The sequence below is a fragment of the Neodiprion pinetum genome, chromosome 5 (assembly GCF_021155775.2).
Source record: "Neodiprion pinetum isolate iyNeoPine1 chromosome 5, iyNeoPine1.2, whole genome shotgun sequence".
Taxonomy (NCBI): domain Eukaryota; kingdom Metazoa; phylum Arthropoda; class Insecta; order Hymenoptera; family Diprionidae; genus Neodiprion; species Neodiprion pinetum.
This window is the reverse complement of record NC_060236.1, coordinates 9644081-9665473: the sequence shown is the minus strand read 5'-3', so window position 1 is coordinate 9665473 and position 21393 is coordinate 9644081. Positions and strand designations below refer to the sequence as shown.

The 21393-nt window shown below is 40.1% G+C and overlaps 1 protein-coding gene across 3 annotated transcripts in view; it reads right to left on the bottom strand.

Moving 5' to 3' along the window:
• The window catches only part of nmo (serine/threonine-protein kinase nemo), a 153167-nt gene that overhangs the window by 13021 nt on the left and 118753 nt on the right, over positions 1–21393 (bottom strand). The window contains exons 5-10 of one of the 3 annotated variants that reach the window (XR_006883142.1): positions 4913–4998; positions 4101–4310; positions 3766–3954; positions 3467–3668; positions 2933–3026; positions 2199–2589 (exon numbers count right to left, since the gene is read on the bottom strand). Coding sequence is in view for 1 of the 3 variants with exons in the window: in XM_046625282.1 (XP_046481238.1) it covers positions 2933–3026; positions 3467–3668; positions 3766–3954; positions 4101–4310; positions 4913–4998 (781 nt within the window). In the remaining 2 variants the exon portion in view is untranslated. The remainder of the gene's footprint in view (positions 1–2198; positions 2590–2932; positions 3027–3466; positions 3669–3765; positions 3955–4100; positions 4311–4912; positions 4999–21393) is intronic. The other 2 variants (XR_006883143.1, XM_046625282.1) reach the window with 2 other exon arrangements.

Below are 21393 nucleotides of genomic sequence, written 5' to 3'. Positions count from 1 at the left end.
AATGTAAGCTACTATCAGTGTTATAGAACACACTTTGCTTTGCCAAGAAATATAGTCTAATAAAAATAAAATTGTGCATCACATTAACTGAAAATTCCAGTCAAAGAGAAAATGAAAACAATCGTGTGTAGGCCACTTGTCAAAAAATAAGTGCAAATCTGCTGTTTCTGATTCACGTTAATAAAAATTTGATATCTTTTGAACTGCCTTTCCACAGTCAAAGGTCCCGATCTGATAGATTTATAGTATATTTGATCAACAAATGAAGATATCTCAATTACAGTTGATCACTGATTAGCAGACTAGTTTAGTTTTAATCGTGTATTTCTCAGAGTATTCATTTGCGAGAAATTAAAAGAAATTCTAACAAGAATGCATATAATGTGTGTGCTGAATGACTGAAAAATCTACCTTAGTCGTTGCACAGCTAATATCTATGAAGCAGCGTTCGAATGTTTAAGCTTCCAGCTCGTCGATGCTTTCTTTTAATTTACCACACAGTTCTAGTTTCATAAGTTTACGTAAATTAAAAGACTGGCTATTATTTTACATACGGGCAATAAAAACTTGATGAAAGTTTTGTAAATTGGAAAAATTTAACCAAAAACTACAAGAGTAACATTAATTTTCAAGTTCGAAGGCTAGAAGAACAATGTATGAATGTTCTTTATTACGAACAACCAGTAAGCAAATTGCGAAATCCGACGATTTTAGATTTGATGCGAATGGCAATTAGAACATGGATCCAGAATTCATCATTTACCATATGGTGAAGTAAAACAACCGATAGCGTAATATAAAATATGAATAACGAACAAAACAGGCAATATCGCTTGGCAGAGCAAATCAAAATATCATAACTACAAACCTGATCTAACTACAGGATTGGAATTGGGTGCAGGGTTACGGGTGACAAGGGTTAGATTAACCTATCGAGGATTTATATTAGGATTTTTTGCAGGGATTTCACAGGGCATCTAACATGGAAATGGGGTTTGGCCAGTGAAAATTAGCGAAATACTTTGCTGCGACAAGATGAACTGAAGGCTGCATGGTTGATCAGGCCTTCTTTACGTAATCATCGTTTTAGTTTATTTTATTTGTTTATTTCTTTTATTTTTTGTTAAGCCTTTTCTTTTTTCCTTACATGTATACAGGACTACTGCTCAGTAACTCGATGAATCTTACTTTCACTTTCTACTACTCACTTCGATGTTGAAAATTTTTACTAATTGTTTCAAATCAGTCGCTCCGAACGTCTACCAAGAAATATGTGATTAAAGTTTAACGGATAAGAGCAATTGCTGGTATTTGATTAAATATTGGCAATTTATTGAAAAATATCAAATGGTTTTACCGTCTCTAAAAATACATTTTACAGTCGCAAAATACTTACATCGCTGTGAAATGAATTTTCAAAATAATATTTCCAATATAGTTCATAGACTATTTTATCTTTTTTAAAGGTAATATAAAATTTAATTTTTGATAATAGATTCGCGAAACGGTTGCGAAGCATTTATTCGTGAGTCTCACCCAGCTGAGAAGTACGTCGTGAATTAATTCATTGTTCGTAATATTGATTTGTTTAAACTCATTGAAAAATATATTGGAAACGGTACACGCAAAAACGAAGTTTGACGCACAAAATATGAATACTCCTCTACCGAGTCGATCAAAAATCGTTTTCATACGCCTAAATTATTTCAAAGAGAAAGTTCAATTCAACGATTAAAAAATAATTACTAGTTCGATGCTTTGGCAACGTGGACAGAAACGTGTAAATGAGATTGTTGAATTCTTCTCGATCTTACACTTAATTATTTAGTGTAAGCAAGCAATCAAATACCATTCAAAAAGTATGCTTCATCGATTATGAATCTAAAATACTGTGTCTTGCTGCGTTACGTCGAAAAAATATGCCGCAAATAACAAAACAGTTTCTATTTTTACCGTCAATTGAATCGAGCCGTCCAATTATTACGCACTACTGTATAATCGAATGAGTTTTGGTAAACGAATAAACAACAACGGCGATTGACGCGTAATTTGAATATTAGATATGAATTGAAGAATAAACGAGTTACTTTTTAACAAAGTCGCTGTATAGATGTGTTCAATCTTTAAACGATCTCTGTAATTAAAAGACAAATCTATAAATGATAAAAGGTATTGTAGATAAAAGTTAAGGTAAGTACCTCTGCGAGCGAGGTCGGGCCGACTTATAGATGATTCTCGGTCATTCTTTCTTTCGTTCAGGAGAAGACGTAACGATTGGTAGTAGCTGATAGTAGTAGTAGTCGATAGTGGTAGCTGACAGTGGTAGATAGTTGATTCGGTAGTGGTAATGTGTACGTATACGCGGCGCACGGTGCTGGGTTGGCAGATGGCTTGCTCTAACTTGACGGCAGTAAGCAAGACGATCAAGATCAGTATCAGACGAATCACAATGATCATTGTATGGATATTTTAAGGAAAGTTTGGTTCAGTACGGTTGGAATATTTTTATTAATCAGGATTTCGTTCATCTTCGATCATTTTTGATTCTCAGGATAATACGTGACGAGGTGTCGGTGTTTCTTTCTTTTTCTTTAAACAAAAAAAAAAAAAAAAATTTTTTTATATTTTTTCATTGGATGAAGGACCGGGGATGGTCGACGTCTTTCGATATATTTTGGTAAACGGGGAATGGCGGGAATGATTTGGCGAAAGGATCGTTTGTTTTATCACACAAAAATTTTGTATGTTCTCTTTGGATGGATAGTGAATGATTACGGTTGATTGGTTGGCTGGTTGATTTTTTTATGTTTCTGTTTGTTTGTTTGTTTTTTGTTTTTTGTTTTTTTTTTTTTTTTTTTGTTTTGTTTTCTTAATTTTTGTGGTTGGTTGTGGGTGCCTGAAGGCGACTATTACTGAGCCACCCACGGCTTACCTTGCGAAACTCTTGAACGCCGCTGACTGTGGGTTTATACACAGTGGTACGCGCGTTGTGTTCAGCTGTTCCGCGATAAATTTGTGCATTTCCTCTGCAAAAGAAAAAGAAAAAGTATAAATAACCAAAGTGTAGATATAATTTAACAATAACAATAACAATAACAATAACAATAATGTTCGATCCGCACGCGCAGAGAAAGATATTTTTAAAAGGCAACAAATACTATATGATTATTCCAATGAGGCAATTTTACGACAAAAGTTCAATAAACTTTACAAGCAGCAGTTATGTGACTCAAGATCTTTGAAACATCGCCTTGCGTAGTTGAATGAAAAACAACGTTTTTTTTTTTTTTGTTTTTTTCTCAGCTTCAGCACAAGTTTAAATATTTTATAACGATCTTACATATCTCGGCACGGTAACGATAATGCGAGTGAAAGACATATGCGCGTCCGTTTCCGTATACAATTTTTTAATATCATTACAATGTAGAAAGGATGCATTTGATCGTCCAATTGTTGGTAGACGTACCTTTCACCTGCTGCACACTGGTCAACTTTCTTTCCCACAAATCGTCAAAGGTGTGTGAAGTGGCAGGTTCAAAATCGCCGGTATACTGTCGCATTCCAGCACTTGCGGTATAACAGCAAGTGCACATACAGGAATGATAACGCAGTCGTCCTTCGTCGAGATAAGGATGAGCTAGAGCGTCGACGACGGTGATCCTTTTGTCCTGAAAACAACGAAAAGATAGAAATCTAACGCGTTAGAAAGAGGATGATAAATTTTCACGGATCATTGCCGGCTACCGGCATCTCGTAAAATCTTACCGGATCAAACACCAACATCTGACACAAGAGATGCACAGCTTCGTGCGTAGCCTGACTGCTGAGAGTGTAGAGAGCTGTTAGAGAAGGTGGTTTCGGCGCTCGTCTCAACATGTGAGATCTGGCTCCTTCGCAGGCGTACTTCATGTCTTCCATCGAAGGAGTGCCGAGCAGTTCCGTGATTAGTTCAAGCTGAAAGCATAAAAATTGATGTGCGATGTCTGATACGTTGCAGTGGATCACTTAATTTCAGTCCAAAGTCTACTTCCATGCACTGTAATGACTCTCAATGACTCTAAATGACCAATGACTCTTAGTGGAATGGTAAGATCGCTCACCTGTTGTACCGGACTTTGCGCCTGGAATAGAATTCGCCTACCGAGAAGCTCACCGAAGATACAACCAACGCTCCACACGTCAACTGCTGCTGAATAGTGCCGTGCACCCATAAGGATTTCTGGTGCTCTGTAGTACTGCGTGACCACCTCCTGAGTCATGTGTTTGTTCTGGTCAGGTTCCTCGACTCTGGCTAAGCCGAAATCGCAGATCTGCAATTGCGTCGAGATACAGGTTCGGTAAGTTTTCTGGTACCAATTGGTGATAGCGAAATAGCGGTGACATTTCTCGATTGCGTGTGCGCGCCAAATTACCGCTTTTTAAGATTTTTATGAGCACATCGGTATACCAAAGTTTTACCATTTTAACTCTGGATGCTTAAAAACCAAGCATAAAATAAAGTTCCTTACGTTTTATCGAGTTATTAAGAACCGCGAAAAAGTTTTACCAATAATTTTCATCCGTAACTTGTTAAGCTCATAATCCATTTTGTCCGGTAACGTAATTAATATCAATCGGAAGTTCATTAAAACGCTTCAAGTCGACGAACAGTCAAGTTCAAAGCACGTAAAAAGAAACTGGAGAATGTACTTTTCAATATAATAATAATATCAACAAATCCAACCGAGTAGCGTAATGTGTGATGTTAAAAAACAAGTGAAACGTATAAATGTGCAACATATACACTGCGATTCTTTGAGTTTGCTGAAAGTCGAAGATATAAAATAGAGGTCTGAAATTGAAGATGCGGATTTTTAATGCGTACGTGAATGAAAATGAAATGACGGAAGAAAAAGAAGAAAACCAAGCTTACCTTCAAAACGCAATTGCTGTTTACCAGCAGATTTCCCGGCTTAATATCACGATGCAGAATTCTCGACGAGTGCAGATACTTTAATCCTGAAACAAACAAAGGGAAAGCCGTCTCGTTAATCTCTGCGGTATAACAAAAGGGGGCTGAAAAAAATGAAGGACTGGGGAGTTCTTCCTCGCCGTAGAAAGGATGCAAACAACCAAGGACCGGCTTGGCCACATATTATGAATACTTCCTCTACTGTCGGAGTACCCCTTGTAGCAGATATTGTAGGATCTACAAGAAATAACACCGAGCCTTGAAAACTTATAAACCGCACAATTAGCAGTCGCTGCACTACGGTTCATCGGCCCTCGGGGCGTTTCAATTAGTAATAATTAAGACTTGAGGTGAAACTTATCACCGGTGTGAAAAAAAAAGCCGGTTGCTTACTCTGGCACACCTTTTGAACAGAACCAAACAGATCACGTAAGTGAAACAAATAGGTATTTGTTTTCAACAAAATGAGCAGCCCAAACGTGGGTTTCCATGGTCATTAATCAACAAATAAGGTTTGCACCTTTCTCCAAAATATCTCCGCGGATTATAACAGTAAGAATATACACACATCGATGCATATATTCTTTCACAAAGAACGCTCAACTCCAGCATTTTAACAACAAGGTATCAGGAGTTTCAAATTTCCCGGGCTTTCCAGGTCGCTGGATACCCTGATGCTGCAGGTGTTGCTAGAAAGCAGCGTTACATAAAGCTAGAAATTCCATTTTACGTAGCAGGCTCCTCGGCACGTTGTAATGGACTGTATAAATTTTTAAGCCTGAATTGCGAAGGCGGTTTAACGGACGGCGTCTGCACAATGGATCTCAAGATTACGTAATCTTAATCGTAGTTGAGAAACGGCAGAGTTAGTCAGCTAAGATCATATCTGCAAATCTCAGGTCTCAGAAATACATCCGTTATTTACACCCGCCTCAGAATCCACCGTGTGAAATCCTACCAAAGTTCGATAACGAGCCGGGAATTTCACGATAAAATACGTTCACGATAGTGTCGAAATAGGCGAAAAATCCTGCGCGATCAGACGAATTTCAAGAGAAACGTCGAAGTGCTGCATCCGTTAACGAATTTCCGTGATACCGTTACCAGCCTTCAACTGCAGGGGTACCATCACTTTACGTAATTAGTATACCAACACCTGTTAACTTGGCGAGTAGTTATTGGTTGGAGTTGCACTCTACCGGAGTTTTAGTTACCCTTGTGGTGTAAAAGGAGGCACAAGTGAATTGGTATACGACCTTGACGAAAATCGTCGACATTCTAGACTGTCGGCAGTCATTTGTTCGAGCGTGAAAATTCGCTCATGTTAAAACTATGAGACGAAGGTTGTTTGCTGGATCAGGATCACTGGGTTTGGGCATTTAAAAATTAGGGATAAATGGTGCTTTGAGTAGCAGTTTTGCTGGACTAAAGTAGCCAATTTCATTCCAGTGTTGTAAAGATAGGTTTGCGCATGCGCAGTTCACAATTGCTTCACTTTCGGCACTTGGGAGATTACTTTCGTCCCTGGGGAAAGAAGAAATTGACCACTCCCATCCCGCGAAACTACCACGCAAATCCCCCGCCACTTTTCATCCCCTTGTTTCAAAAACTGTCGTGTGTGACTCGGGCCAAAAGTTGGCCATGGCAACTCGTGTCTTTGCCACTCTCGCCTCACTCAGGCGCCAAACTTTACACTCGTCGCAATCGCTAACTTTCGTCCCTTGTCACACAATATACTATTATTTCTTAAAACGCTACGTGAGCCCAGTGCCTAGCAGCGGGAATCATTCCTTCTCGATTAGAATGTTATAGGGGCACTGGAGTCTCTGCAAAACAGAGTCCGGCTAATCGCTTCCACTTTGGCCGCCATTTTCTTGTGAACCGAAATTGTGGGAAGTTTTGTACGTGTATAAATAGGTAGAAACATTGATTGATAAACATATAACAAGCCAATGTTGTAATATGTTCATCATTTATCATAATATGTAAATAAATATATCACAAGCTAATCTTGTAATATGTTCATCGTATAACATCAACGTTTCTACATGCTTTAAATACGTGTTTAAAACTTCCCGAAATTTCGGTTTGCAATAAAATGACGGCCAAAATGGAAGCGATTGACCGAACTCTGTTTTGTAGGGACTCTAAGGGGCGCGATATTCATCGAGGATAACCTCCTCCGGTACAGCAGCGACGGTTGGGTGCAAAGAAGAGAGAATGTGAAACGAGGCGCGATCCATTTAAGGATTTCATAAATTTAAGTTGAAACAGGAATTGTAAATCAAAGGAACTTGAATAACTGAAATGGTCTTTAAAATAACGAAGAATTAATCGAGATAACTGAATTCATTGGGGATCATTGCGAAACACTTAAAATCACACGGTATAATTAGAAATCGCACGGCAAATGTTGGCAATCATGACAGTCACTACAAATTTCGCGGTAAACTCCAAACGGTATTCAATTCAATAATATGCTGGTGACTTTTGTTTCACGATGTACTTTCGTTAATTTTCAGCTCAACAAGTGATTTCCATTGATTTCCGATGATTTCCCAACGTTCCAATTGATTTCTAGAGTTCCGATGTAATTGGTTGTGATCTCCTGTAATTCAATCCAATCAGTAATTTCTGAAAATCGGGTAAAACGATTGAAAATCATCGTAAAACAATAGAAATCACTCTGAATCAATATAAATAAATTGCAATCATTCCTTCAATTTTCAAATGAATGGCTTGTCGATGTAGAATCAGATGCTAGTCGCGTGTGAAGACACAGAATAAGTAAAAAACGAGCGAAGATGCGAGGAAGGGAAAGGGAATCGAAACCCCTGGCAAGCAGTCGAATTGTACGAGGTAATCTGTTCCCTATTCAGTTGACACTCTGCGGCACTCTACAGGAAACTGGGGCCTCTCCCGTTTTCCCCTCGGTTTGAAGCCGAGGGTGCGACAGCATCCCGGGATCGTCGTTCAAGGGATGCAATATGAGCTCGGAGCTTCGACTAGTCGCTGCTTGAACAAGGGACGCACGTACGTACACTTGGGGACAATGAATCTGAGACGGATAATTTTTTCCACTAGACAGTTATGTTGGCAACGCAGATAAACCTACAGCGCCACAGTCGGCTGATCGCGAAACAATCTCAATCTTAATAAAGATAACGTGACCCATGACCGTCGAATCTAACCTTAGAATACCGCGGGGATAATGACTTGTTGGATTGACACGTATTCTAAGTTTAGATTCGACGTTCATGGGTTATATTACGTTTATTGAGATTGAGTTAGTTTCGCGTTCGGCCGACTGTGGCGCTGTAGGTTTCTCTGCGTTGCCAACGTAACTGTCTGGTGGAAAAAATTTGCCGTATAAGATTCATTGTCCCCAAGTGTACATACGTACCTACCGAGTACAGTGAGTCACTCCGATAAACTCGGACGACTCGTTCCAATTTCGACGTATGAAGGCCCGGCCCAACATTGTGCCTTCGAACGAGGATCGCCTTGGCGAATCCACCCTCATCATCTTTCTTTTTCTCGGTATCGGGACTACGACGGAAAGTCTCGGACAAAGATCACAGCTCCGATTGACTCACCGTCAAAGATATAGCTACACGGGCGATTCACCCGGAGGAATTACCCCCTCATCTGTCATCGTATAGGTTGGTAGATACGTGTTTACATTGGCGTCGTTGTTTCGTCTCGCAGTGTTGGAGGTATTAATTCTGTTCATCAAGGTTCATGAGACGCGGCGACAGGGGATTCGGATACACCTCGGTCAGGCGCAACTGTCAATGTTTATTTAGGTACCTAATACATACAACGAATCCTGCGCTGTGTGGTGAGTCGAGCTCAGGATACTTGGGGCTCGAAAAAAAAAAATCAGACTAATTAAATTTGATTGTCTATTTCTGGATTCAAACGTCAGGTTTTATTCAGATTTCGACATTTCTTCTTCGACGGACGAATTTTGGCGAAGATTGTTTGAAAGATTATGTTTTCATGATTGGTTCTTTGAATTTCGCCTCGTATCATCGGGAACGTTTCGTATACTTCCGTTAAACGATTACAATCATAGTGTAATTCTTTACTATGCATCCCGTTGCTTTTCTTCTTCTTCTTGTAGAGTTTAACGCCTCGCGCTATCGAATAACAAGCTTCGCAAAATTTAGACAGGCAAGATTTATGCTGAAGAAGAGACACGAGTTGGCTAGTCTTCGAGATAGTCGAGTCCAGCAAATTGCCACGAACCCGCAAATTTTGAGAGGTCGCCAATTAGTCGAGTTTAGACCGCGCGTTACAGTCAAGCTCAAAAGTCAAAGAGGGTGAAATAATCAGTGTTTCAATTTTCGATACGTCATTGATACCGCTGAAAATTACTCACAGAGACGAAAATATCGAGTCTATGATTCCAAATCCAACGATGAGATTGAACTGGTCATATCGATAAGGATCCAAGTGTCGATTCTGGGTACTTGGACCCAAGTTGGAAAACTGTGAGAAACCGTTACCGGTAAAACGGTAGGGAAAAAAAAAAAAAAAACAAGCGGTAGATTGGTTTGACCGGAAGAGTAAGTAATCGGAAAGAGTTGAAGCGAAACCGAGCTTGAAGCGATTTCTACCTATCGAAGAGGCAAACTAGGACGGATAACTCTATATAGGTGCACGTACTAAATATATAACGACAATGGCAATAAAGCGAGGGTAGAACGTGGGAGATTTATACATATATATATATTGGAATATATCTTGCGGGAAACAAGAGATGAAGATGATCGCACGTTGCGGTGGGCAATGGAGCGAAAACGGATGGTGTAACCGGTGTAGTAAAAATCAAGATGGGTCGTACACCACCGCCTACATAAGGCGGGGGGAGGAAAGAGGTAAAATTAAAACCGTGAGAAAGGAGCTGCCGAGCGAATAAGAAGATGCTCTGACCTTGCTGGTATAATTTCAAACCGCTAACGTATCAGTCGAGTTGCTAATTTATCCGTGACCTTGCCCAGCGAATAGCAAAGACCTTTGTGTTTTACAAAAATCTATATTTACTGCAAGGTCGTTTTCTTAATGCTAATTTACTCGCGAATGACATGAGGATAATTAGCTGCTGAAAACGAGTTGCCCCTGTGTTTCGTCTGGTGGTTTGGCTTGCTCGTCGGATTTCCAATCTTAGAGATGACAGATCTGTTCATTCGAAAGAAAAAAAATAGTGTATCAGAGGTATCAAAGTTTGAGAAACGTTCCCAGTTTGTCATTTTTCATCGTTACTCACAATTCGATCACATGTATACGAATGTAAAAAAAAAATATTGACAGGATTTTACACTGGCAGGCTTTGGTTGACTTTTAGTATAATAGAAGAAATCGAGGAATGAGTTTTTACAATCAAGAATCAAAATTAGGGCTGCAACATGGATGATTTTGTCTGTATAGAAATGAAACCGATGAAACGTGCAGCCTGTATCAATAGCCGGTATTTACTAGTTGCGTTTACGGTTCAGTTCCTTTACAGCCAGTCGTACTGTATTTTCTTGTGTCTGTTGCAATAATTTGTAGCTCACGAGATTACCGTTTTTGCAATTAGCAGTGGAACGATTGTATTACCGCCAATAACGAGGACCTGAATATTTTCATCTATATTCAACGATATCGATTCAACTAAAATTTCCCAGTTACTCCAAAAGGATGAAAATTTTTCTCGGAGTCAGTCGAGCCTGAAAAAGGAACAAGAGTCACAAGTCAGTCCACGGTCGAAGAGCGGAAGAAGGTCAGTAAGGGGAATGTTAAAGCAGGCGAGGAAATTAATCGTAATGAAAATTCAACGTCGTTGATACGGACACGTGCGAGGAGGACAATGATCTCGGAGGGACATCAAGGGGCACGCGGAAATGGGCAAGGTGCCTCGGAGCCTCGCTCCGGAAGTCGACGGTCGAATGAATTAGCGAAGGAGAACGGGGTGCAACGCGGCTACTACACATTCATCCGTACCTTCGTACCTACGTATTCGACAACATGAAGCAGTACGGGTGTACCTCATACCTGGGCTGCGGATAGAAAATTAAGATCGCAACGCAGATACGTGGGATGTTCTTACCTGCGTACATACACAGCTCCGCAGGAACGTATGTCGGAGGTTAATATTCACGCCGAGACACACTCGGTTGCTCCCTCTAATCGCATGAACCACTTACCGGATACACGTATGAAAGGGTCGTTATATATTGTGATACGCGCCGCTTCGCTGTCTCGTTATCCTTTTCCTTATCCTTATCGTCTTCATGGATTTCTTTTTTTTTATTTTTTTTATATTTATTTTTTTTTCTCTCATATACTTATTAACCTGCGCAAGCACAGCTGTATCCGATCATGTAATTATTCTTTGCAACAGATTGGCAGAACCTATCGTTCCATCGAAAAAGACAAGAAAAAAGATTCAAACGCCTCTCGGCATTGGAAGCTACGAAACGGTCGTTTGATCGAGACGATTAAGAGGCATCGTGAAAATGACAATGATCAGGAATCTGACTTCCTTGATCGATTGTTTGACAGTTACAGCCTCTGAGCACTCGCTGTGGTAACGATTTTGAACGCGCGTTTGAAAATTTTTTTTTTTCAATACAATTTTGAAAAGTATTCTGTATACAGGTTAGTTGTACAAAGCAAGGTTCGTTTGAAGGAATTTTCGATTCGTGTGCTGTTTATTAGTTTCAAACTATATATTGTAAAAAAAAAAATTTCTCCACCTATATGGCAGCAAATTTAATGCCATACACAAAATAGATCTCTTGTAAAATTTTCGTAAATATAATATTTATCATTTATACATATATGTGTGTATTGTATATAAAGACGAGCAGCGATAAACAGTTTGAGAGAAAATATAAGGTGTGTAAAATTCGTTGTATACGGCATAACGATTAATATCATAAGCGCGAGGCTGTTTAAGATTAAATTTCGACCGACGGCGTGTATAAAATCATTTATTATATACAGACTAGAAGCGTATATCCATATAATATCGGTTATACGGAGACTGGAATTGATGTTGACTAATAAACGTCGACCGGATGCTCGTATGCAAGTCGAGCTAGAATCGCGTTCGAGCGACGAATGGAATCTTCAGCTTTTCTTCAAAGTGCACACCGTGTGGCTCGGTTATCTCCGAAGGCTCCAAGACCGGCTTCGCGGATACGTCACGCCTAGCGATTTTACGTTCGACGCGGATGGGTTCACCGTACTCGGTTCTCGCCGATTCCTATGCCACGTATAGCTGCAGACTAATCCAACGACGACGCCGTCGAAGCTCGACGTCGACAATTTTCTAAACGACTCAGGTTGGCACCGAAATTCAATTTCACCCCGAAGACGAGACGGCGTAAAATGTAAAAGAAAAGTCGAAGGAACTTCTATTCTTACTCGGGCGTGCTGTAATGAACGTACATTGAGAAAAATTTCATTTGTCATAGTAACTTGTAAAATTCATTAAAGCAGGTATCGTTAAAAAAAACTGTTTGAATATTGTTGGAATTACGAAAAACTAGGTGCGTGTAAACATTTTGCCCTATCGTCGATCCTTTTTTGGTAATTGCAACGCAAAATTAGTTTGTGAGGTTTACTGTATTTTTCTAGTTAAACAAGGCTTTGACGTCAATTTATTGTTGCACGAGCATTAAATTTTCGCAACAGTTGCAAGAAAATATAGCAACGGTAATCGTAATGAGAGAGAATAGTAACGGATACTAGACTTTCCGGTAACAGATAGAAAACTAATTTTCGTTTTGTACTTATGACTATATTTTCCGATTGTGGTAAAAAATGAAAATAGTTAAGGACTGAGTGGTAAACGGAACTAAAAATTTCTCTGAGTGTATTTCGAAATGAGATAATGCAGAGATTCGCTCACGTTGCGATTAATTGGATGCGTTGTGAAAGAGCATTGGTACAGGATAACAATGGTTCCGGTTAGATGTACGATAAAAAAAAATGGCGAAGTGCTTAATCGAAGTTGCCAATGATGTTCAAGCCGAACAACGCTTTAAATACTCTATAGTTTAACCCGTTAAAGCTCAGGAAAAAACTGGATCAGATAGCATCAGACTAACTATTCCAATCATAACAAAATGGAAAAATAAAATATGCGTATTTTTGCTTATGTCATTTGCAATTTAACAAATTATGCCGAAAGTCGTTATTTTGAAAAATTGACTACGCCAATCGATTATACGGAAAAAAATGATGAATGAATGTCGGATAATGAGCTTCTGGCTAGTAAGCTTTAAATAAACGTGTTTGGATTACCAATGGAATAAGACTGTGATCTGAAATACTTTCAACTATCGATTGCATCGTTAAAGAACCTTAGGACGGAAATCAGACCAATCATAGATTTGGAGCATTTCATTACCGAATCGTCTCGATGAAAAACGGCAATTCGCTTATTTCTGTGCACCGAACACCAACTGCCAGTACATCAAAATGGCCGATACTCCTTGACTAGTCTCCGAAATTTTTGTGCTGCTCGAAAAAGTAATTAAAACATGATTGAATCCTTACTTGCTCAACTCGCCAAACTCAACCGACTATGTTTTCTTTATGCACAAGGTTTCCAAGTGGCGTGAAGACTTGCGCCGGTATGACACGGTGTTTTACCAGCTTTCCACGCTGGCCGCTCGATCACCGTCGCCAAAGGCACACGTCTTCTGACACATGCCCATACGTATTGGTCCGCGTATAATACGTTACACTTGGCCGACCAAAGTCGGTCTCGACTCCTTGCCCAGTAGTAGAAGTCCGTTCACGTCAGGCGTTACAGACGCTTAGCGCTTGGAGCCGGCAGAGCCGGTCCACGTGTAAGTCTAGCGTGTGAGTACTTGTATTTTTATGCCTACAATGGATGCATAATCTCACATACATCAACGGTCATAAGCGTGACTTTAAACGAAACGAAACAGCGCTCACAATTCATGACAGTACTAATCTAAGTTTTTTATTAATGAAAAAATGGTCACATACGGCCAATTTTGATCCGCCGATTTATTCATCTACAAATTGCCGGAACTTATATTTTTAACGATCTCTTCGATTAGCCGAAAAAAGCGTCGTAAAATCAGTACAGGGTGCACAGGTATAGTAAAGTTATGATTCTCCCAGAAATTCATATCAGGTGATTTGTTTGAAATTGATTCGCGAACTGTTATTCATTGAAATTGGACAAACGATCCGAATTTAGGATAAACAAAAAGTGCTCGATAAGTAAGGTGTGTTACAATCAGATTGATAATTTCTAAACTGTTCAGCAAAAATTTTCATTCGCAATTTTTTTACTTCTTATTCTGACAAAACTGATTAGAAATCAAACCGATAGTTGATCGCGAACCTCAGGTTACGAATCGTCAAATTTTGTTACAGATTTTTTGATCGGACTGTACGCTAGCTGATAGATTCTTAATAATCATCATGACACTGATTAAAATTCACAGATAAAACCTCGTCAGCGTTGTTGATTTTGAATTAAAGGAAGAAAGATTCGTTACAGCTGAACCGATGGAGGATATTTGATCGAAGAAGGGACTCGGACGGGCCGCAGCGGCAGCAGAAGTGACAATGGCAAAGATCAGGGCGTATATTTCCCGCGATGAGGCGGTATTCACGTGGAGGAGTATAAGTTTGGATTTCTCATCGAGCGATGCTCCGGCGAGCAAAGCCCCTCGGCCGGATGACGGGGTCTCGGGTCACGGATGGGTGGCGGCAGGACTGGTTTCCCCCGGACTTCTCTTTCTTCACGTTATACACTCTCAACACCATACCTCGGCTCTCTTGTACCGGCAATGGCTCCGAGTTCATCCGATGGCCAATTTCTGATGATACACGCATTGATTTATCGAAGATTCAAAATTTTCACCTCTTCATTTCTCTAAATGGCAACCGACCACCGTACACATTGCGAATTGCTAACGAAAGAACAGTCCGTAGTTTGCCAGAGTTTAATGCGCATGCGCTACAAATTCGCGAACAGTTGTTCGCCAGGTTGACCAACCGTCGTGAACGTAACCTAAAAAATTTTTGCGGTTGCATACATCGCGGCGAAGCGTCGTCTAAAGTTACGACGATTGGTCGCCCTGGCGAATAACTGTTCTCGAATTTGTAGCGCATGCGCATTAAACTATGGCAAACGACCGACCATTCTGTCGTTAGTAATTCACACTGTACACGTAGACGGGCGGAAGTCAAAACTCCGGATCCTTAGAGTTGAAACTCTGAATGCGTATGTCAAGGTTGATAATTTTCGTTGTTTCGAGGATTCGAATTTCGAACCAATGCCATTCGATGCAACGGTCAGTCAGAACTTTGACAATTCCGAATTTTAACCCGCGTCCATACAGACTGATAGAAAACATGGTACAACCACTAATGGTTGGGCTTAAATTCTCGAAAGATTATTTCATCATTGAGTTAAACTCGGGAACAATTTTGACCGTGCATTTCTCTCTCAACGTATCTCCAAACTGACGTAACATTTCATACGTTTAAAAAAAGTTTCTAGACGTTGCGCGTGTACCGTCCCCTGAAATTATCATCACATCCGGCTGATTAAAGCTTAAACAATCGATACTACGCGCAACTTCTTTCAGTTCCAAGAGTGCGACCGTATAATCGAAAAAATCGCGGGTGGGAGGAGTTTGGGTTTTGTGTGTTCGTACGCATCGAGTAATTCGGTAGATTCGCGTCCTTTCGAGCTGTAACGTTTTGCCCAAAGGTTTGTACAACGGCGTAATCCTCTGCGGATCGTCTCTCAGGCCGACGACCAGGGAATGAGTTTGAACTATGATGACGACGCCTCGTCAGACCGAGTTCCGTGCTTGCGGACCAGTCACCGTGTTGATCACTATATCCGTGCCCAAAGTGCCAGCTGGGACGTATAAACGGCGGTCCAGAACGCGATGGAAATGGTAGGCGTTGGCACCCCCGTTATAAAGCCATGACCTCTCTTCGTTTTTTCGTTTAAAGTAGGAAACGTGTAAATTTCCTCACGCTTTGATTATCTTCCAAAAAGCTCAACTTCTCACTGATCAACTGAGAGAATGAAACACGTTTCATTTCGTCGATCGATAAAATGAGTTCAAAAAAAAAAAAAAAAGACCACAAACGAAACTTTCCGAGTCTTTCTTTGTGGTTGTAATTCACGGGGTTCGTAAGAGATGGGTCATTGTCCGATCCTACACACACAGGGAGGGATCCAATTAAAGGAAATGGTCGCGTGTCGGTTGGAATTTACGCCGGGACGCAGTTTAGGGTTAGTTTCCTCCCTCCACACTCCGTAAAACGAGCATCTCTTAAATAATGTACGACTCTGCGTACACGCACCCCAGGAGCTTTACCTAGATGGGTTCTCAAGGTAGTACCGCGGTCTCTATTCGTACTTCCCGGCAACGTATGAATATAGCTCTCGAAAGTAATTTATACCGTACAGATACCCCGGATTCGGTTCAATGACACGTCGAGCTGTAGGTGCCTGACAAACGCGAACCTTCGATTCAAGAATGAAACGTAACTACGATCGCAATAGTCAAAAAAAAAAAATTACATCGCGTACAACTTTGAGAATGAATTCAGCAATTTCGATCACGCTATAATTACGCTACCCAAGTTTGTTAGACACTGGAAAAACAGTGTACGGACCCTCATAATCGTAGTTTATACTTTCCGGACTGCTCTTGTGAACACGGCTAAAATATAACAGCCGTACATTGTACGAAACAAGGCGGAGACAAGAGACTCGAGGCTGCAGAGGTTTCGGTGTAATTTGTCAAAGCGTTAAAGTTTGCCTGAAAGCTTTACAATTGGTCTTCCTAAGGAGAGGCATAATTCTGTAGAACTGTAAGTCTCCCTGTTCAAGATGGATCCTGGCACCTACTTGGATACGACTGACAAGGAGAGTATCAAACCTCTGAATCGTGGATTTTACTCAAATTCTTCGGTTCGTTTCCTTGGCCTGAAATATGAAGCCTGTGATGTATAGTTTCATCTTACAGGCCTCTGTTCACTTTGGGTAAAATTGATAATACGAACGAACGAAACCTGTTGTGCTTTTTTTCCTTAGATGTCAATTTTTATTGTTCGCCGTTAAAGTTTCGATGACAGGTTCTTATAGATTCGATTGTACGCGAATATATTATTATTTCAGAGCTATAAAAAAGTAAAAACTGCGCATTTTAAGCAACTTGACCTGTTGTGAATTGTGCAAAGAAAGATCTAGTAGAGAAAGTTACGCATCGGAGACTCCATATTTTAGACCCAAGCTACACGCTTTGAAGTTTCGGTAGAATCCGTAATCCGGGTAGCTCTGATACTTTCCTTGCGAGTGTTGTTTGGAATGAGGGACGAGGTGATAGATTTATATTTCAGATATACGTATCGTGTTTAGACGACTACCAGGAACAAAATGACCCAGTTACCGTGATTAAAGCTACTTACTGAATAATAAATATCCTCGCTCTCTTTCTCTCTGTCGGTTTTAAAATATAAAATTAATAAAAAAATCCCATTGTCACAAGTGGTTATTTGACAACTGTGATGAAAAGATGTATAGTAAAAATCTTTTTTGACCATCCAGTGATTTCAGGTACCCAACGACTAACATCCAGAGTATTGGACATCCCGCACAAATATCTTTCGTACCTATTCAAAAATAAGTGAGAAAAAAAAAAAAAAAAAAAATTAAAACCCTGAATACGTTAATTTTTTTCCGCCATGTCAGTGTTGTCAAATTTTTCATATTTTCAACTCTTGAATAGGATTAATCCACTGTAATATTTGTAGTAGCAGTTCAGAACGAGCGATAAAATCCTACGTTGTACATTCACTGAAATATGTAATTCTATAAATATTTTTACCGAACGACGTAAGGCGTTGAGATAACACGTCAATCTTTACTGCTCAGTGAATTCACGATTACGGGATGGCTATATATAAGTGTACGAGATGCAGCTCGACGATGCCATAAAATTTGAACATGTCACATGTTCCACATGTGCGCATGTATTCCGTAGTAAAAACGAAGAGGCAAGGAAAAGCAGCGTAAAGAGGGTTTTTGAAGAGGGGAAGACTTTTCACGATGCACTCGCGGACTTGCCGAGATTTGCATTAATTTTCAAATATAATATACCGTCAGCTACATCACAGGGACTCGACTGCAGCACTCCTTTATTTGAAACGCTAGAATAATTTCACCCTTTTGCGAGAAGGAGTCGTCGCGGTAGTGCACTGGTGGGTGCTAAGTACTTGGCAAACTGGCTTGTAGGCGGTTGGTATTCGGAGGTTCGCTCGTTTTTTGCGCTCGAGAGAAGAGAAACGAATATGACGAAGAAAAGGACAGCAAACAAGGAACGTGAAAAGGTATACAGGGTGGCCGTAAATGCGGTACAAATTATCAGCAATGTCAAGATACCGCGACAAAAGACTTGCAGTCGCGACGTGTGACACCTCAGACTGTGGATCATGGAACACGCATCCGTAACGAAAATAAAGGGCCGTCCATAAACCAAGTAGCTAGTCTAAAAGGGTCCTGTTCTGTGGTAAGCGGTTTCAATTAAGGCATACTAATTTATTTTTCCACGGACAATATTACATTGAGAGTAATTTTTAGTAAAGGTTACCGTTCGGTTCTTAACTATTTTCGTGTTTTTCCACGATCGAAAAATACAGTTCTAGGTAGAAAATGATAATTAGTTTTCTAGCTGTTACCGGAAAGTCTGGTATCCGTTACTATTCATTCTCATTACGATCACTGTTGCTATATTTTCTTGCAACTGTTGCGAAAATTTAACGCTCGTGCAACGATAAATTGATGTTAAAGCCTTGTTTAATTAAAAAAGTACAGTAAACCGAACAAACTGATTTTGCGTTGCAATTACCAAAAAAGGATCGACAATTGCGCAAAATGGTTACGCGTACCTCGTTTTTCGTAATTCCAACAATATTCGAACAGTTTTTTTTAACGATACCTGTTTTGCTCAATTTTTCAATTTACTGTGACAAATAAAATTTTTCTCAGTGTATCTATTTTGTATTCACGGGTTGGAAAGATGTGCCGTCATAATGGGTACAATTAAAACACATCTTGATTATCACGAAAGGGCTGAGAAAAATTCTCTTCCTGTTCAAATGATTTACACGTGAGGCTAGTCTCGTCACTTGTTACTTCGGATGTTTTAGAATAGTAAACATTTCGAAGAAACTACTTGTTTATTCATTTTTTAATATGTAAATTTTTTTTAACCCACGTGCCTTTAAAAAATAGAGTTGCGTAGTTTATGGCCAGTCCCTAAGAATCCGAGTAGTCGAATTGTTATGGTTGTTTCATATCAACAGTTCGCTTCTCGCAAGCTCGATAGCTTACGAGATTGAAATTGATCACGTTAACGTGACTAAACACTACATGGAAAGAATCATTATTTTGCAGCCTTAGAGTGACGTTGAAGAAGCTGAGTCTGGAAAAGATGAGTATAATATATTGCTGTGGAACGATTTACGGAATTCCCGAGATGATCCTAATGTTGTGAAGTTGTTGAAATAACGATTTCTCCTTAAAATTCATAGTCGTCCACTAACGTTACGAAGATCAACCTCACGACGATTAGACAAACTTTTTTATTCTTGGATAAGTGGAAATGAATTTCTACCTTGATCAATTAATCGGAGTCCTTGTTTGGTGTGTTTTTCGTCATGTCGTAACTTCACGCTTTCCACCAGATCTACATCCCTGACAAAGGCCAAAAAAAATCACTCCGCCAAACCCATTAAATCTTAATTGCTGTGAATACTTGAAAAGCTAAGCTTTTCGTTCCGTTCGTACTTTGGTATTCGAAAACCCGCATTAGCGTCACGTACTCCAACATCTTGTGTCGGGGTACGATGCACTGTAATTCAGGGGTTGAGGTTTCTCTCTCTCTCTCTCTCTAAGGCTTTGTCACTTGCTTCTGTATCTACGCGTAATGTACATGTCGAGTAATCGTTTGACGATTGTTCACTTAGCCAGCAACTCGTATCTTGCACTGCTTCAGCGTATCTCAACACTCAGTCTCGCTTCTACCAGGACAGTATCGTACTAAACATGATTTCGTACAGAATGGGTGGCAACGTGAAACGCGAAAAGTGAATTACACAACTAAACATTTGGAATGGAGAAGACAAGAGATCCTCTGGCCGCGTCTACTCCGCGCACAATTCCCTTTGTTGTACCTCCGCGTTATTTGCATCTTCCTCGTTGTCAAGAGCGGGACCGAGTCGCAGAATCTCTTCGCCATCCAATGTAAAGCTCCCTTGCTCCAAGGGGTTTTAATTTCGTTTTAATTCACGTGATGTCATACACGATACTAAAAAGTATAAGCACGGGACTTGTACCAGGGGTTTCTCAACCCTCGAAACTCTCTGGCTTCCATTAGTTTTACCGTTCGCGACTTTCCTTTCACAGACTCAAAGAGCTTCGGGCCAACCCCGAATTTCCTTCTTTTTTCGATTCGTTATTTACTCTGTTTGGTCTTCTCCTTCTCCCTTCCTCCCTCCTTCTCCTATAAATATATTGATTCTGTCACAGTTTCTTAGACAACATCAAATGTAGAACAATCTTCGGACTTTTGGAGTTCAAATTTCGTGTACGAAATCTAGAAGTGAAAGTATATAAAAAAAAAAAAAAAGAAAGAAATTCAGCTCGTGTTATTTGGCGTGAATTTCAAACGGACTGTGTTACACTTTGGACTCTCTTCACAGATTCCGTTACATTTTAGAATAATATGAATCTCAAGGACTCGATCACGAGTCTTCTATTTTCATTCGTTTCCGTTATTCATTCATTCGGTATTTAGAAAACAGTCATGGTCAAATAAAACACGTACTTTCTGTAAAAACTCTGTTCTCGTCCCGAGTAAACAAGGATCCCTATGAAATTGAAAACGGTTTGTTTGAACATGTCTGTATTTGCTGACTGTAATCTGTAGCAAAAATTTGTTCCCCCAAGTCACCCCAAGACCGTTATTCACCTTTTGAGAAGATTCGTTATTCTCGTCATTCCTCAGCCACTCCACGCCAGGCCTTCGTATAATCCCTTATAAGGTTCAAAGTACCCAGCCGAAATGAATATTGATTCACACACCTGTGAGCAAGAGGCTGTGCTCTGCACCCCGCGGTGAAAATCAACACATCGTCGTTAACGTGTTGAAGTTGACGGTGGAATGTGGTTTCAAAACGGTGAGGAAAAAAAAAAGAAGAAAACAAATTAAAAGAACAAATTTTCTCGTCGTTCAATTCAATCGCTCAAACTCTGACGCCATTTTTCAACTTCTTTCGTCCCTCGAGTCGCTTTTCTCCCCAAATTTCAGCACGGAAGTTTCACTCGCTCGGCTTGCACGAAGAGGATAACCCATACAGATCTATAAATACTTGTG